Source organism: Tachypleus tridentatus, chromosome 13 (assembly GCF_004210375.1).
Source record: "Tachypleus tridentatus isolate NWPU-2018 chromosome 13, ASM421037v1, whole genome shotgun sequence".
NCBI classification, from domain to species: domain Eukaryota; kingdom Metazoa; phylum Arthropoda; class Merostomata; order Xiphosura; family Limulidae; genus Tachypleus; species Tachypleus tridentatus.
Window position 1 is genome coordinate 204,062,769 of NC_134837.1, and position 11,593 is coordinate 204,074,361.

At 34.3% G+C, this 11,593-nt stretch overlaps 1 protein-coding gene across 1 annotated transcript in view; it reads left to right on the forward strand.

The window, feature by feature from the left end:
• LOC143238963 (protein Wnt-5b-like) overlaps window positions 1-10,461 on the forward strand; it is a 40,854-nt gene extending 30,393 nt beyond the window's left edge. Inside the window, exon 4 of the mRNA XM_076479642.1 lies at window positions 7,780-10,461. Coding sequence (XP_076335757.1) covers window positions 7,780-8,238 — 459 coding nt within the window. The 3' untranslated portion in view covers window positions 8,239-10,461. The remainder of the gene's footprint in view (window positions 1-7,779) is intronic.
• The last annotated feature ends 1,132 nt before the right edge of the window (window positions 10,462-11,593 follow it).

An 11,593-nucleotide genomic window follows, 5' to 3' on the forward strand; every position in this document is an offset into this window, starting at 1 on the left:
ACAATTTAATTAATTCTGGTGTTACTGCCGAAAATAGAATGGCGCGTGACTAGAAAAACATGAAACGAGAATTTAATGAAAGTTGGAAGTCGAAGGTTGAACAGATTGAAGTAAATAATAACCCAGTGTGTCTTTTGTGTAATAAAGTGTTTAGGAATAATAAAGTATACAACCTTAAGGAACACCTGAAGAATTTTTACAACGAATTTGATGTAAAATTTCCAGTTGATAGCAAAAATTGTATGGGTGAAATTAGCCGTCTGAAAGCACAACTTCATTAACAAAAGGAAGGTCTAAAAAGATTTTTATCATCGATAGAACTATTTATATAGTATAGCAATAAAGTAGCTTGGATTGTAGCTCGTAAAAGAAATCTTTTTCTGATGGTAAACTAGTAAAAGAAATATTGATTGTGATCATTGAAACTGTGTGGAGAATTATGATTCAAAAATGAAAGATGATATTCTTCAAAAGGTAAATGATTTGCAATTAAGTCGAAGAACAATTGTCCGAAGAATGCTAGAGTTAGGAAAAGACAACTAAAAGACTGTTGGTATTTTTCTTTAGCACTATATGAATCAACAGATGTTAGTGACACTGCACAGTTGATATTTTGGGTTCGATAAGTAACTTCAGATCTTCAAGTGAGGGAAGAAATGCTTGACATTTGTGGATTACGAGATCAAATATGTGAAAAAAACATCTTTGAAAAATTTCTTGAAATGTGAAAAAAATTCAATCTGGATTTTAAGAAACTGGTTTCTGTCACAATAGACGGTGTTCTCGCCATGACTGGGGTTTAATTAGGATTTGTTTCTCTTTTGAAGCAGCATTTAATTGAAAATAATGTAAAGCCCACGCTTCCATCTTTCCATTACATTTTGCATCAGGAAAATGTATGTGCTTAGATGTCTAAAAGTGATGAAATGAAAAATTTGATAGACAGTATAGTAAAAATTGTGAATTATATTAGAAGTGGAAGCTCTCTCATCTATCGACAGTTTGTTGAGTCTTTGAAGAAAAGCAGTGATTGTACTTTTGATGTTCGTACTAATTTAGCAAATGTAAGATGGTTAAGTAGAGGAAAAGTCTTGGAACGATTTACTTACTTATTTCCTCAAATAAAAGAGTGTCTATTGAAACAGGTAAGATTGAAAATTTCCCTGAACTTGAAACTTTGTCATGGCAGTGTGGTTTATACTATCTGTGTGACATGGTGGCAACTTGAATAATTTGAATATGAAGCTTCAGGGAAGAGGTAAAATTACAAGCAAGCAATTACAGTCTATTCATGAATTTCAATTAAAGCCAAACCTCCTTGTGGAACAATTACAAAAGAGTGATTTGACACATTTTGAAAAGTTGAATACTTTTCCAGAAAATAATAAGGACTGTGATTTCTCTCACGCTGAAGATGATCTCTAAATAAACTGGATCAAAAATCTATCTCAAAAATTTGAATAACTTTTCTTCGAATTTGAAACTTTGAAATTGATATTCGAATTTTTGCATGATCCATTTCAATTTGACTAAGGAAATTTCAATAAGGAAATTACATCTTTTTTGTCTTTGGATAAGTATGGATTCGAAGACGAGATTGTTACCCTGTAAAGTGTAGAACACATAAAAGGTAAACAAAAATGTTCTATCATAGAGATGTGGGTCACTATTCTGATAAATGAGAGTCTACCAAAGTTAAAGATAGCAATTTCAATATTATTTTCCATGTTTGGATCCACGTGGATGTGTGAGTCAAAATTTTCTACGTTAGATTTTCTCATGCCTAGATACAGATCTCGGCTTACTAACATAAATTTATAGACAGAATTAAATTGCTCAATGAGCACAGATATTAAGCCAAATTTCTCAAAACTTGTTGATGAAACTCCCCATCAATTTTCACATTGAAGTTTAGTTGAAATGCAATTATTTTGAATAAACTAACATATTTCTTTTTTTTTTTTTTTTTTTTAATAGTATGGCCAACGTTGTTTTCATTAGCCACAGTTGTAGCCACTTCGAAAAATAAGATGCCCATCCCTGTTCTAGAACGTCGATTACTAAGTCTTTAACAAGAGCTATCTTCTTGTGAATCTTCTAGGACTTGTACCACCTACCCCTTATAGCGCTCTTCACGTTGCTTATTGAGGCTTATTATACACGACAAAACAAATACGGAGTGAGAGGTCACTATTCAGAGAAACACGACAAAACAAATACGGAGTGAGAGGTCACTATTCAGAGAAACACGACAAAACAAATACGGAGTGAGAGGTCACTATTCAGAGAAACACGACAAAACAAATACGGAGTGAGAGGTCACTATTCAGAGAAACACGACAAAACAAATACGGAGTGAGAGGTCACTATTCAGAGAAACACGACAAAACAAATACGGAGTGAGAGGTTACTATTCAGAGAAACACGACAAGCCATTACCATACATAACATGCTTTAAGTGGATGTTTACACTAGAAATGACACACAACTACCACATAAAATATGGCTTAACTACAACATATTTGCGTAGGAAATGACACATCACTACCACATAGAACATGCCTTAACTACATATTTACATAAGTAATGACACACCACTATTATATAAAATATGGCTTAACAACACATTTACATAAGAAATGACACAATACTACCATATAGAACATTCCTTAACTACATATTTACATAAGTAATGACACACCACTACCATATAAAATATGGCTTAACAACACATTTACATAAGAAATGACACAATACTACCATATAGAACATTCCTTAACTACATATTTACATAAGTAATGACACACCACTACCATATAAAATATGGCTTAACAACACATTTACATAAGAAATGACACAATACTACCATATAGAACATTCCTTAACTACATATTTGCATAAGAAATGACACATTACTACCATAAAGAACATTTCTTAACTACATATTTACATAAAAAATGACATACCATTACAATATAGAATATGCCTTAACTACATATTTACATAAGAAATGACACATCACTACCATATAGAACATGCCATGACTACATATTTACATAAGAAATGACACACCACTACCATATAGAATATGTTATGATTATTTGGTCCATATCTCTAATGTTGTTCTTGTCTTATGATATGATTTTTGGTTCATATCTCTGGCGTTGATTTTCCCTTATGTTATGATTATTTGGTTCCTATCTCTGACTTTATTCTTTTCTTATGTTATGATTACTTGGTCCATATCTCTGACTTTATTCTCGTCTTATGTTATGATTATTTGGTTCATATCTCTGATTTTATTCTTGTCTTATGTTATGATTATTTGGTTCATATCTCTGACTTTATTCTTGTCTTATGTTATGATTATTTGGTCCATATTTCTAAGTTTGCTCTTTTCTTACACTGTGATGAACTTGTCGTATTTTTTCATATATGTTGTTCATACTGTTGTCTAACTTCTTTCAGGTGTAAGCATCTGTGACGAAGGAGAGAATGTGTCACAAATATATTCTGATAAAGGTCGACTAACGAGTCATGTTCTTCTTTCTATAAATCAATAAATTACGTTTTTAGTTACTTCTAAGCATGTGTTTTATGCTCTAGTATCTTCGATCTTCTTCAGTATTCTTGATTCATGAGATTTCTCTTATACATTCTTTTTTTACATCGTTTATTTGTGATTTCTGCTCCTTTTTCAAACACTAAGGTCTAAACCGTAAGTAGCGTAGCAGTTGAAGGCCTAACCGTGTGTGGTGTAGCAATACAAGGCTTAACAATGTGCATTAGTTAGGTGGTTAATAATACGTGATGAAATAGTGGAATGTTCATACTTTTTTAAATACATTTACAACAAGCTCTGACAAGCAGACAACTGCGTCATTGTTGGAAACCACACGTGTCCTTCCATAAGCCGAAACGACCAGAAACAAGGCTTACGTTACACAGTCTGTGCACCCTTGTCTACCCGATTAATATGAGTAATTACACGATTCTGACATTGTGTAATTGTGTAACCATCCTGGGAAGCAACAGCCTTCAAAACGTCAAATCAAAGAACAGCTACAAATGCTTCCTTATCCTTAGGTTAGAGAAAAAAAAACACACACAAAAAACACGAAGGGGTGAGCGTCACATACAAGTTGTTTTTTCTAACCACCTCCCATGCTTCGTTAATACTGGTACCCAATAACAGCCTTTCTTTTTTCAAACTTCTATTTATTTTGTTTTTGTTACTCTCTATGTTGGGTCTCCTTTTCGATGTTTAGTTGTTTTTCTCTCAACCAATCCATTTGTCTATCTATCTTTAACTCAAGTGGTGCTTTATATTTTGGTTTCTAAAAGATCATTTATTTTAACATCAAGAGGTATGTCACTAAGCCTCGAAGTTTTTAACACAACAAGATATTTCTTGGTACGTTCAGGTGCTGAAAACATATATTAGTATGGAAGACTAAACCAGACAAACGTATTAAAACTTTGAAATTTCTTTAAGTAATGATAAAACTAACAATGATAAAATATACATATTCAAGAATAAGAAAATTTAAAAAATAAACAAGATCTCTCTGTTACCGGTTTATTTCTTCTAGAGACTGGACTAGTTTAATAACCCCGATGGATCTCCCCTGTCCAGTTGTGACAGGAACTATCGGCAGGTGATTACACCTTGTGATATTTATTTTATATAAATATCTTTTTTTATATATGTTATTGTCTTCCCTATACAACACATCCTTTTACTGTTTATTACACAAAGGCCTATTTGTGTTCTGCTCACCATGGGTAACCGAAACCTGATTGTTGACGTTGGAAACCCACAGACTCGTCGCTGAGTCACCAGGGAGCACGATGGTTCATAGTAACCAAGTTTGTGAATGAAAGAACGTACCTCTTATCACCAACAATAAGACTCTTCTCCTCATTCATTTCATATTCTCTATTCATATAAACATACCTTATTTCGTGGTTCTGCATGTTGCTTGTTAACACACATTACGAATATCTCATAGCTGTCTCTACTTCCATACTTCCGTTACAATAATAAGATACCGATCAAATAAGCAAATACTGTTTATCAAATATGTAGTACAGTGTGTGTTTTATGATATCACACTGTTCGTTCTGTAGTCCCAGTATCAAACCTGGTTACCATAACAACGAATCTAACTATTGCAGAAAAACACAGAGGTTCATGAAGTCTTGATACAAAACAAAAAACCAACAGTTTGAACGTTTTGAAAGGTGAACCCTTATTTTTGTTCAGGGTGAAACTGTTTACCTCTGAAGCACTCGGGTTATAAGGTTTTATCTCTAAGTGTCTCATTATATAGTTTCTACTCGGAATACAACGATCACATGATTCAGTTCTTCCCCTCCTGACCTGGTTACCCTAGCAACGATTGTTTGTTTGGAATTTCGCACAAAGCTACTCGAGGGCTATCTGTGCTAGCCGTCCCTAATTTAGCAGTGTAAGACTAGAGGGAAGGCAGCTAGTCATCACCACCCACCGCCAACTCTTGGGCTACTCTTTTACCAACGAAAAGTGGGATTGACCGTAACATTATACGCCCCCACGGCTGGGAGGGCGAGCATGTTTAGCGCGACGCGGGCGCGAACCCGCGACCCTCGGATTACGAGTCGCACGCCTTACGCGCTTGGCCATGCCGGGCCATCCCTAGCAACGAAGAAAAGATGTTTCACATACAACCTTCAATGTTATTAGTAGTCTGAATGAATTATCGCTCGATTCACTTCCACAAGTAATCGTGCCACCCCGCCATCTCGTGGCTACTTATAGAACTGACAGTCAGAAATACTACGATTTGAGCTACACATGGGAATGTTGTAACACGTGATACCGCTCTACCAAATCACTCTGGTGCATCAGCGATAAATGTGAGGGGTTATAACTGTAATATCGAAGTTTAATCCCCGTAGTGAATACAACATATACTCCGTTGAGCAAAATCAAAATACATTATATCAAGAATTACGTATTTTTGACGTCTAACAGAGAGGATGTGTTTAATCACTACAAGTGTTGGTCGACCTACTCCCAGATGGAACTGTATCACTATTTGTCTATTATGTCGAGCTTCGTTCATTAAGTTATCACCTAACTTATATCTTTCTGTGGAAATATAATTACCAATCTAGATGGTAGAAAATCATCCTTAAACCACGGATAATACTCACACCATAAATAGTCCAGATCGTCGATGAAACCTGTACTTAAAGTGAAGATTAAAAAAAAAAAGATAAACCGTTTGAAACTAAACTCGAGGCGTCTGAATGGAAGAAACGTAACACAAAACACTTTAGAAATAAACAGTTTGAAATTATCAAACTCAGATACACACTTCCCTCTCTTTCCTTAAGTGGACTCCGCCCTTCTCTCTGTTTCGTTAAATGAACTCTACCCTTTTCTCTGTTTCTTTAATTGGACTCCAACTTCTCTCTGTTTCTTTAAATGGACTCCAACTTATGTCCATTTCTTTAAGGGGACTCCAACTTCTCTCAGGAAGAACTTAATGGGCTTTAGTGTTTCATTAGTTTGTCAGATTCTCGTGTAGATATTTATAGTTATACTACCAAACTTTAATAAGCTCAAAAACTTCAACCAACTACAAAACTTGAACTGATAAGTGAGAGAACAGGTGGGTTAACTTTCATAGTTTTATTTACTACCGTTTGGAAGGTGGGTTAAGTATGTTTGTTTTTGAATTTCGCACAAAGCTACTCGAGGGCTATCTGTGCTAGCCGTCCCTAATTTAGCAGTGTAAGACTAGAGGGAAGGCATCTAGTCATCACCACCCACCGCTAACTCTTGGGCTACTCTTTTACCAACGAATAGTGGGATTGACTGTTACATAATAACGCCCCCACGGCTGAAAGGGCGAGCATGTTTGGCGCGAAGGGGATGCAAACCCGCGACCCTCAGATTAGGAGTCGCACGCCTCAACACACTTGGCCATGCCGGGACAGGTGGGTTAAGTTTCATAGTTTTAGTTGCTACCGTTTGTAAGGTGGGTTAAGCTTAATAGTTTTAATTACTAATGACTGGTGATAAAATCAGGTGTTTTATGGACAATCTGAACCTGATGTTGTAATTTTATTGTAAAATATTACAATATAAGTGTTCTAGCTTCCAGGACATTGTTAACAGGTGTTGACTGATGATAAAATCAGTTGGTCTATGGACAACCTGATAAAGAATATAGAAATATAGGTGGCGTAAAATATATGAATTTCTCCGGATTTTATTTACATCATAACAGTGACCGTTGAAACAGAGCGCCCTTGTATGATAGTAATACATAAATATCTTTTAATTCTCTTAGCACGAAGTATTATCAGGTCTTGATTACTGTTAATATATATTGATTAGAAAAGTTTTCCGTGGAATTTTCCACCGAATATTTTGGTTCTGAAACATGAAATACCGTTTTGCCTAGTTAATATTTGTTGGTCTTATTCGTATATCCACACTGCTATTTGTTTATTTCTGGTTACGTTACAAACTCAATATACGGAGTAAATCGGTAAAGGTAGATTAAGCTTTGTAAAATTTCAACACTGTCCAAGGTCAGTCTAGTATATAAGAACCTGTCTATTTGAGAAGATTAATTAAGGTGGACGAACCTGCAATCACATAATAAATCACTTTACATACCGCATTCAAAGTTAGCTTTAATTTTTATCTTTAATCTAAAGCTATCAATTAAACAGGTTTTTCTACTATTCTCTGAATGGATATTTTTTTAATATATAATACAGGCTATCATTCACAAGACCCACGTCACGTGCAAGTGTCACGGAGTTTCTGGCTCGTGCTCACTGATCACGTGCTGGCAACAACTGGCATCGTTTCGAGAAATAGGAGATCACCTTAGAGACAAGTACGACGGCGCGACTGAAGTTGGTATCAACCGTAGGGGGAAACTGCAGATTAAAAACCCGAGACATATCCTCCCAACCAGTGCCGACCTGGTGTACCTGGATCAGTCACCGGATTACTGTTTGGCTAATGAACTCACTGGTTCGTTGGGCACACGGGGGCGCGTGTGTAACCGGACTTCACCATCTACCGACGGGTGTAACTTGTTGTGCTGCGGTCGAGGCTATAACACGTTTAGTGCTTTAAAGAAAGAAAGATGCCACTGTAAATTTCATTGGTGCTGTTATGTAAGATGTAGGACATGCGTACAACGTGTTTACCTACATACCTGCAAGTAAAGCAGATATTTCATATTTCTATTGCCCTTGCCGTATGTATCACATCTGTGCAAGAAACGCAGTCCAGCATTTATGTTTTAGGATTTCACGATAATCAGATCATTTCAGCACATGAGGGTTGTTGTTGGTATTACCTTATAACAGATGTTTAACTATTAGTGTAGATGGGTTTAATATTATATTTGAACTACAGAGATTTAGCGACTTAAAAATATCCATTTGTGAGAGGCCTGACAACGGCGTTGTGACGTTAGAAATGTACTGATCATTTAGTAACTTGTACAAGGTTCAATAGGCCTAACACTAGTGACTCACTGTAGGTCAGATTAACTAAATTCAACAGGTATAAACACCAGTGACTTACAGATCAGGTTAAATATAATTTAAAGCGTCTAAACACTAGTGACTTGTTATAGGTCAGATTAACTATAATTTAACAGATCTAAACACTTGTAACTCACTTTTGGTCAGGGTAACTGTGATTCATAAGGCCTAATCATTGGTGACTTGCCATAAGTCAGTTTAATTCTTTAGCAAGGCCAGATTAACAGTTTTATTGGCCCTTGGCTTTTCCACTTATAGAAGCCCTCTCGAGACAGAACTTTACGTGCAATACATCTATAGTCATAGCTTGAGACCCCTAATTAGCGTGAGGCCCTGGACTTCAGCCCAGTAAGCCCATGTCTTAATACTGGGTTGTTCCTCAGGCCTAAGGACTAATAACTCGCTGTAGGCCAGGCTAATGATGAATAATTGGGCTGTGTACAATCACAAAGTCTCCTTACGTTCTGAATACTTATGAAGTTTCAGCTAATTCTTTGTTACACGTACCGAAAGACATAACCGAATACTGACGTATGTAGGTTTCGGTAACTTCTGATAAACATGTATACATGTGACAGATAGTGAACAATTGTGGTTAAAAGTGAAAGATAGTAAACACTAATGGTTACACGTTAGAGATGGTGAACACTAATAGTTACACGTAACAGTAGGTGAACAGTAGTGGTTACACGTTAGAGATGGTTGAACGCTAATGGTTACACGTGACAGAAGGTGAACAGTAGTGGTTACACGTTAGAGGTGGTTGAACACTAATGATTACACTTAACAGAAGGTGAACAGTAGTGGTTACACGTTAGAGATGTTGAACAATAGTGGTTAAACAGACAGTGGAACATTTCTTTCACATAAACTATTATTGGTTAACAATAAAACTGATGGTTACGATGTTTTGAAATATCTTTAACTCGCGTATTACTTTATTTTTATACAGTAATTTGAATAACATGGAGAATGAATAGTGTTAATATTTTGTTCTTGTGAATTGTTCGGCTCTACATACAATATATACTATCCACCACTATAGGAAGCTTGATCTCAATCGAGAGTTGCTAATTCCTCAAAACCGGTTTAACTAAGTGACAGGTAGTAAATCTAAAGTTGGGCTCCAACTTATTTACTTATTTACTGATATTACTTTTCCCAAGATTTTTAAGGAGTCCATCAAAAGTAGCTCATTTTCTAATATTTTTCCTTTACTTTATAAACTAATGATCTCAGGAGAAAGTACGTGCTTGACTGGTAGGATTTTCTTTATTTCTGTTTCAAGTGATTCTTTTTGGATATTTTGGTAAGAAGAAGCTATTTTGAAACTGACTGGATGTACAACTTTCTTATGTGACATCATGATCATCAATTTTTAAATGTTATTTTTAGTAACAGAGGAAATTGATACACGTTATGTTACTATTTCAGATCGGTTTGAAATGCCATTTTTATCGAATCGAAGTTCCCACCACTACCACTAGTGGCTACACGATAAGTCTGAAGAATTATAACGTTAAAATAATAATATAAAGAATGAGAAATCTCTGTGTTCAACAGTGATTGAATATTCCTGAAATACTGTTATTGAATAGCACTAGACAAATGTAAAAAAAATGATTAAAATGTGAGAAATGAGTTAGAAGTGCAGTAAGAACGTCTCTATATTATTTGCAAGAAATGAGGGATGGCCCAGAAAGTGTAACATTCCGGTAAAACTATTTACTCCTTATAGTATTTGAATGTTGTTAGACACTTGCCTTTATTTCTATATTGAAATATATATATGCTGTAATATATATATTACAGTATATGCTGTAACAATATAATGGAAGTCCTGATTATGGCAACAGGAATAAAACTTGATAATATACAGTATGTGCTGTAACAATATAATGGAAGTTCTGATTATTGCAACAGGAATAAAACTTGAGAATGTACTATATATGCTCCAACAATATAATGAACGTCCTGATGATCAAAACTGGCATTGCAAAAAATAATTTACTTGTAAATTTATCAACATATAGTTTGTCATTCTTATGTCGTTTTATTTATTTGGGGTCAAGAGCTTAGGTAAATGAATGTCAAATGATCAATATTAGTTGCATGGTTCATTATATAGTTAAACTGACATTTAATATAAATGTCTCACTAATTAGTCATATTAGAGTTTATCGAAATTTCTGACCTATTTATTGATGTAAAGGATAATCAAATGTATAAGTAAGTTATCTGGTAAAAATATTACGAGAAATGTTTTGGAAAAATAGTATAGTAGTTATAATGAGTAATGATACTGAAGTAATGATGATATGAAATAGTATAGTAGTTATAATGAGTAATGATACTGAAGTAATGATGATATGAAATAGTATAGTAGTTATAATGAGTAATGATACTGAAGTAATGATGATATGAAATAGTATAGTAGTTATAATGAGTAATGATACTGAAGTAATGATGATATGAAATAGTATAGTAGTTATAATGAGTAATGATACTGAAGTAATGATGATATGAAATAGTATAGTAGTTATAATGAGTAATGATACTGAAGTAATGATGATATGAAATAGTATAGTAGTTATAATGAGTAATGATACTGAAGTAATGATGATATGAAATAGTATAGTAGTTATAATGAGTAATGATACTGAAGTAATGATGATATGAAATAGTATAGTAGTTATAATGAGTAATGATACTGAAGTAATGATGATATGAAATAGTATAGTAGTTATAATGAGTAATGATACTGAAGTAATGATGATATGAAATAGTATAGTAGTTATAATGAGTAATGATACTGAAGTAATGATGATATGAAATAGTATAGTAGTTATAATGAGTAATGATACTGAAGTAATGATGATATGAAATAGTATAGTAGTTATAATGAGTAATGATACTGAAGTAATGATGATATGAAATAGTATAGTAGTTATAATGAGTAATGATACTGAAGTAATGATGATATGAAATAGTATAGTAGTTATAATGAGTAATGATACTGAAGTAATGATGA